At 41.3% G+C, this 7,172-nt stretch overlaps 1 protein-coding gene across 2 annotated transcripts; it reads left to right on the top strand.

Annotated features, from left to right (window-relative positions):
* Positions 1 to 222: 222 nt before the first annotated feature.
* Positions 223 to 6,680, top strand: LOC132092565 (homeobox protein SIX4-like). Of its 2 annotated transcripts, none has more exons than XM_059498847.1 (3): positions 223 to 1,087; positions 2,800 to 3,407; positions 5,944 to 6,680. In XM_059498847.1, exons 1-3 carry the CDS (start codon positions 354 to 356, stop codon positions 6,402 to 6,404), a joined length of 1,803 nt encoding a protein of 600 aa, XP_059354830.1. In that variant the 5' UTR covers positions 223 to 353; the 3' UTR covers positions 6,405 to 6,680. The 2 variants fall into 2 exon arrangements, with proteins under 2 accessions (XP_059354830.1, XP_059354831.1); XM_059498848.1 differs by having other exon boundaries at positions 225 to 1,087; positions 5,959 to 6,680.
* Positions 6,681 to 7,172: the final 492 nt, after the last annotated feature.

Genomic DNA, 7,172 nt, shown 5'->3' with positions numbered 1-7,172 from the left:
AAAAGCTGAACAAGAAGCAAGTATTTTGTGCATTTGAAAATGTGAAATCTCGTGCTTTTATTGTGTACGTGTGGACAAAGCACAGCCTGCATTACCTTTCGCAGGTACCCGCGTTTTAACTGCACGCTTGATGAACGTTCCCAGCAGCGCAAACATTTGTCTTCACATCCCCGTCGCTCCTCCCCGCAGGGGCAGAGCGGCGAATCAAAATGCGCTCAGGGCTTGGACTCCTTTCCAACGTGGGCTGTGGAGTTAAACTTGTGGTGGAACTAAGGACGCCAGATCTTATCCACAGCACACAGCGGTCAGATACCTGATCGTGCTTGGATGGAGGGGCGAAATCCGATCGCCTGATGTGCTGCCTGAAACCCAGAGGAGTGACTTATCAGGACGCGCTCAAAATGTCTTCTTCCTTAAGCGAGGTCATTAGTGCCGATGAGATCAAGAGGGAGAATCGTGGGAGTGTCAAGCTGTCAGTGCTGGACCCCGCGGAGTTGCCGATGGAGAGTGCCGAACTTTTGGACTGCTCCCCGGCCTCCCTGGCCTTCTCCCCCGAGCAGGTCGCGTGCGTCTGCGAAGCGCTGCTGCAGGGTGGGAACGTGGAGCGCCTGGCCAGGTTCCTCTGGTCACTGCCGCAGAGTGACCTGCTGCGGGGGAACGAGAGCATCCTGAAAGCGCAAGCGATAGTCGCGTTCCACCAGGCCCGCTACCAAGAGCTCTACTGCATTTTGGAGAACCACAGTTTCAGTCCGTCAAACCACTCGTCTCTGCAGGACATGTGGTACAAGGCGCGCTACAATGAAGCGGAGAAGGCGCGGGGCAGACCGCTGGGTGCCGTGGACAAATACCGTTTACGCAGGAAATATCCGCTGCCTCGGACTATCTGGGACGGAGAGGAGACCGTGTATTGTTTCAAAGAGAGGTCTAGGAACGCGCTGAAGGATATGTACAAGCGGAACCGGTACCCTTCTCCAGCCGAGAAACGAAATCTGGCCAAAATGACAGGACTTTCTCTGACGCAGGTCAGCAACTGGTTCAAAAACAAGAGGCAGAGAGACAGAAATCCATCCGAGGCGCAGTCAAAAAGGTAAACCGCAGCTATATTTCAATTGTTAATCGAGAGTGGGAAACTTATGATGGAATGCACGAGACCGAATGGAGGACACGTTTCACCAATGTTTTGAAATACGAAGCTTGGAGCGCTTCAGTGAGGTGCAGTTTTGAAGAACGTGGAAAACTGCGACGCGTTTACTCTTAAAAATAAAGTACACTGGTTCATGGGTTCATCAAATAATGATTTTCTTATTTTAAAGCCATTTTTGAAGAGTTCATGATGCATTACAGGTTTCTCGGATGTCAAGACAATAATAATAATAAAAAAATAAAAATAAAGTAGCCTACATATAAATGGAAAATATTTTAAGAATGCTTAAAAGTTCGTCTATGTAAAACACATTTTGAGTTGTTAGCTCAGCTAACAAATACTGATGCCTCTTTTAACTTTGTAGACATTTCATAAATTGTCAGATTGAATTAAAAGGGTCACATTAATTGGATAATCACAACAAAGACATTTTAACAGACATGTTACTGCTTTCAAATGCAACCCAAACAGACCCTAGGTTTACTTTAGATATGATCAGCCATCACCATATCCATTGTCTATATTTGTTTCTGGATTTTAAGGCTATTGTCCCACCCTGGTTATCAGTCAGAGAGATCTGCACTCAATCTATTGACGTGGCCAAAATCCTCTTCACAGCTTGAGGCATCTGAAGATAAGAAGAAGCTCTGTATTTGTAAACTTCTGCTTGCAGATCGTTCAGAGTTTCAAACTGCGTTGGAAATAACTCTTATCCGTTATACCCGTAAAATGCTGCTTTTGTCATAAATAGCCTAAATCTTGAGGCTCGTAAATTATTTCCGTATGCCTCTAGAGTACGCGCTGCTTTGATGTTGCACTGTCACTCTGACGAAGATAATTACTCATTGTTTAAACGAAGATGTCCATGAGCTCCTTATGGGAGCTTCTGGTCTCAGAAAGACCAACGGCTTGTCGTGTCAATAAGATCTTTGTATAGATGCGGCTTTGGCTGCTCGAGTCACTCCGAACGATGCACCCGCAGCTGTCATTGTCTGTAAAGAAAGAGACCCACCAAATGCCTCCAAGAGCTCAGATCCTTTTATCTGATTTTTATCCTTTTACCTGTTAAGAAATTATGACTGAGATATTGATAGAAAAAGATTTTTATTAAAGCGGTCTGTTTTTAGTAGCACAAGAGGTCGATTTTAACAATATTAGCGATTGCAGTGTGCTTAAAAGTTTGACAGTTGGTTTGTAAAGTGTATTTTCTAAAGTGCCTCTAAGTGCATATAATGCTACTGAAAAAGAAGTTAAAGGCATGCCTTAACTTGGCATGTGCACACTTTCTTCATTTTGAAATTCCACAGTATTTTTAATTCACTGATTAAGAGAGAAACTAATAAACAACCTTTTTTTTGTCAGATTTAAAGTATAAAGGTTCACCAGATAATTACAATGCACAGCTATTTCCAAATGATTATAAGAATGTTTTATATTATTTATTGTTATTAAATAATGTGATAATTCTTGAATTAATATGTAGTATACTACAACAATTCAAAATGAACAGACTAAATTCAAAACACTGCAAATTGTTGATGACTTTGTAAAAAAAAAATTGCATCTCAGGACAAACACCACTTTGTTTGCACCAAAGCAATAAATAAACATACACTGTGGTCTGTTTTCTAAAAAATTTTTTTTTTTTTTTTCAGTGAGTCAGATGGCAATCACAGTACAGAAGACGAGTCCAGTAAAGGCCAGGAGGACTTGTCACCACGTCCCCTCTCCAGCAGCTCTTCTAGCTCAGTCACACACGGAACAGCCCCCACTACGATTTACTCCGATGGAGGAACAACAGTCATCCAACAAATTGGAGATGTCCAAATGCATTCACACGCATCTGGAGGAATGAGTTTTAATGGTGATCTAGCAAGTGTGAATGCTCACTACATCAACGGTGGAGCCTACGTCCAGTCACACGGTAGCAACTCTCTCCTGAATGGACTTGGTGCCACGAGTGGCCATTTCTTGACCTTTGATCCCCAGAGGGTCTCCCATCACAGTCAGGAGAGACGGTTAGGTGGGTCTTCTGTGTCTTATGCTCCGTTCTCAATGGGGGTTTCTGAAACTGCCTCTGGAAAGCTGGAGGCCATGCAGACTCTAGTTTCCAATGCTGAAGATGGAGTCATTTCTTCAGTGGTCTCCTTCGCTTCAGCCACCTCCACGCCATCCACTACTTCAGGAGGCCTTCATCTAAGTGAAACCACCATGGGTCTTCCTCCTGTAATGCTGCCCCCATCCTCAACATCATCCTCTCATGGTAGGAGGCCATTTATAAGATATATTGAGACAGTTCACTAAAAAATTCACCAACTTTCATGTTGTTCCAAACTTGTATGACTTACTTTATTCTGTAGAACACAAAATAAGATATTTTGCGAGTATAATAAATGTCAGTGGGGTTGAAAACTTGAAACTTGAACTTGAACATTTATTGCATGGGCAAAAAAGCAATCTTCTTTTGTCATCATACAGATTTGGAACAACATGAGAGTGAGTAATGACAACATTTTTCATTTTGGGGTTATTTCTTTCTGTAGATTGGGTATATACATAATGTTTTCCTGACACTTCCAGTTGTGCACCTCTGCATCTCAAGCATATGCCTTCGAAGACACAATACCAACAATATCTAAAGTAGTCCAAGCACTTCTAGTGAGCTTATGAGAGCCAAAGTAATTACATCATCACTTTGGAGGATACTGTGACCGAACATTTTTGTGGTTAAGCTTGCCAAAAGTGACTGCAGAGCTCGGTGCAAAAGAGCAGAGGTTTTGCAAGAAAGCCTTGTGGGTCATGGGCAGTCGGAGTGTCTTGTGGGTGAAGTTGTGAGAGGCATGTGGGGGTTCAGGTCAACTGGCTAGCGGATCATACCAAACGCAGTTTCTCAACACGGTCCCCACCTCCCCTCCATGGCCCTAACCACTTACTAATGGTTCTTCCCATGAATATTTTATGGCCACATCAATAACAGCAAGGCTAGCTGCATTCTGCTCCTCTCTTGCTAGTCTGTTTTATCCTTTAATATGCAGTTTACGAGCCACATAAAAACAAACCCACCCCTGGCTGAACTTTTGATTTAGCAGGAAAAATGTAGAGCCCAAACGATCCAGCAAGAAAAAGACTATATTAAAATTGTTTGGCCAAAACCCTGTTTCCTTGTGCCCATAATTTTCAAGACAATTCAATAAACCACGTCTTCATAAAAACACAAAGTTTGATCTCTAGAGTGCCTCACAAATACAAAGAAACAATAGAAAAGTACTTGCAATGTCATTTTTGTCTATGAAGTCAAAACTAGTGAGATACGGTTTCAGATTTTTCTGTTGCATAGTCATCCAGATGACAAAAGAGGGCTGAGTAAACCGTATAAGTCAGATGGAAGAAAAATATATTCCTGACCCCCTTTAAACAACAACCCTCTTCCCACAAGCAATGTCTGCGGGAAGCTTAAGAAAACTTGGTTCTAGTTTCAGAAAGTGAGTGAGTTTGAAGCGGGGGAGGGGGGTTGGGCGCAGTGATTATTTATCAGACATTTGTGCAAGCCTAATGGAAGAAAAGTGTCTGGCCGAAAGCCAGCAGCTGTCACTGCAAGAGACATGTGCCAAGAACCACATTCTAGAGTTACAAGGAAATCATAGCGAGTTTAACCGCAAACTGAAAATGAAAAAGGTGTTTCATTTTACAGTTCACTAGTAAAGTTCTGAAGAAAAGAATGACGAGAGGTACAAAGATATTGACCGAAAGAATGAAATGAAAGAAAAAGAGAGGGACAGAAGCAAATCTCTTGAGAAAACAACAAAGGAGTCTCATCTGGATAAACAGATCACACCTTCACGCTCTGTCCTTTCTCTCTCATCCATTCTCAATTGAGTTTTTACGAGCTGTAAGAGAAGCTATTGCCAAGTAAAGGAAAAGAACCTTGAATTAAACTCAGAAGGGTTGATGTCCCGGGCAAAGTGTTTGGGGCTACCACTGTATAGCTGCTTCATCATTTTCGTTGGTGTCGGTTTGAACTGGAAATTTTTCTGTTTTTTTTAGCAATGAATCAAAAAGGAAAGTCTCTGCTTTCTAATGATCTAATTGTTTTGCTTCTACATAATATAAAATATAATTCATTAGCTGTCCTCTTCCTGAGAAAATAGCCTCTGAAGTTAATTAAAACTTCAGACTTATATATATTTTTACATAATTAGATGTATTCAAACTACATCAAATAATTAATACATCAATATAACATTATGGAAAATATGATACATTTATAATGTTGAATAAAATTTTCAAGTGATATTTTGCTGTTCTCTAAAATAATGTTTTTCTTGCTAACTACTATCTAAGGACACTGAATGGCTTTTCTGAGGTAAACGTGACATGTTGACAAAATGTTTTATTGACCTCTTTCCATGGTTGAAACACTGATTGAGCTAAGTTGTTTCAACATACCTTCTGATGTTCGTTCATTTTTATTTAGTGCTATAACATTTAGTAAAGCAGAAGAGCAGTTCATGTGCTCTTCGTTTAAAATGAGGCGGATACAACGATCAGTTACGCCACATTAAAGAGCATCAAATAGGACAATTAAAATAAATTTTTATTGTGTTTCTCCACAAAGAACTTTCTGCAACTTCCGGATCAAATTCATAGTGTGAGCATGAGCATGTGTGTGTGTGTGTGTGTGTGTGTGTGTGTGTGTGTGTGATGCATCACATATATCCAGTAATTTATTAAGCTTGCTAGACATGGAGAGCTACCTTTACTGAACTGGATTTCATCTTCTCGTTTTTTCCCCCATTCAGGCTCTGCTCCTTTAGGCAACATGGTCAGTGACTCTCCTCAACACTCAAGCCAAACCCTGCTGTACACCCAGACCGTGAAGCAGGAGCCTTTGGATGTGTCTGGAAGCTACACTTATCCTTCTGAAATGCCCATGGACCAAGGCAGCAACCTGGGCTATACAGCATCCCTTTTCCTTTCTTCTTCTTCTACCAGTGGTTCACATCCCCCTACTGTCACGGCCACGTTCACCTCTGCCCTCTCCGGCACCGAGGTACAACATGCTCTAAATCAAGCTGGACGTGGCCTCCAGGAGACTATGGACTACAGGTCTCAAGATGTCCAGCTGCACAACAGCCTGCAAGTGGCTTCTAGGGCAGGAGAAGGCGCAGTTAGGGTTGTTTGTGGGGATCTGGACATGGAAGGGAAAGAGCTGGCCAAGCTGCAGACTGTACAGATGGACGATGATGGAAGTGACCTATGATGATGTCATTAGCAACAAAGAGCTGCATTTCACTATTGCTAGACTGGTTTTGTTGCGCCGCATTGTGCCCTTACAGACCCTGTAAGCACAAATCATTTTCAAATGAACCCTGACGATGGATATAAAATGCGAACAGTGCCTTCCTGTCCTCAGATATTGCGACTTGCACTAAGATGGCTGCAGACTGTACCAGGCAATGCACTGACCTTCTGAAGATTATTTAGATGCAATATCTTTATACTCTCACCTCATAAAATGTACGAAAAGACCCATTAAAAAGCACAAATGTGATCCGAAGCAAAAAATGCAGCTTTATAGTGATTGTTTTCTTTTAACAAGAATTTATTGAAGCACAGATGTGTTTATGTTTTTTTGTATTTAAATTCTTTGAGTGTGATGATGCAGATGTGATAAATGTTATTTGTTTCCTTTGACTGTGGAGGAATTTTATGTTACAGAATTAGTGATTCATACTCATATGTCTCTTTCTACGCATCCCAATGTGGACTTAGTAAGTGTTCTTTTTAAGTATATAATCATGACCATTAGCACAATTGGTCACATGTGCCTTTCTCATAAACTGTTAATATACTAGGAAGCTAGTATGAAGTACGAGTGTTTGTTTTTGTTTATTCTTGTGACAACTGTTTTACAATGATATGGACGTGTTTTGTAATTTCCTTTAGCATTAGAAAATGCACAGTGCTGAATTCTGTGAGCATCTTAGGACAAGATAAATATTCGTAAGGTGCGGTCACATTTACCGTA

This window comes from Carassius carassius, chromosome 18 (assembly GCF_963082965.1).
Source record: "Carassius carassius chromosome 18, fCarCar2.1, whole genome shotgun sequence".
Classification (NCBI taxonomy): Eukaryota; Metazoa; Chordata; class Actinopteri; order Cypriniformes; family Cyprinidae; genus Carassius; species Carassius carassius.
Note: the sequence above shows the minus strand (reverse complement) of the source record. Positions and strands in the feature narration are given on the sequence as shown.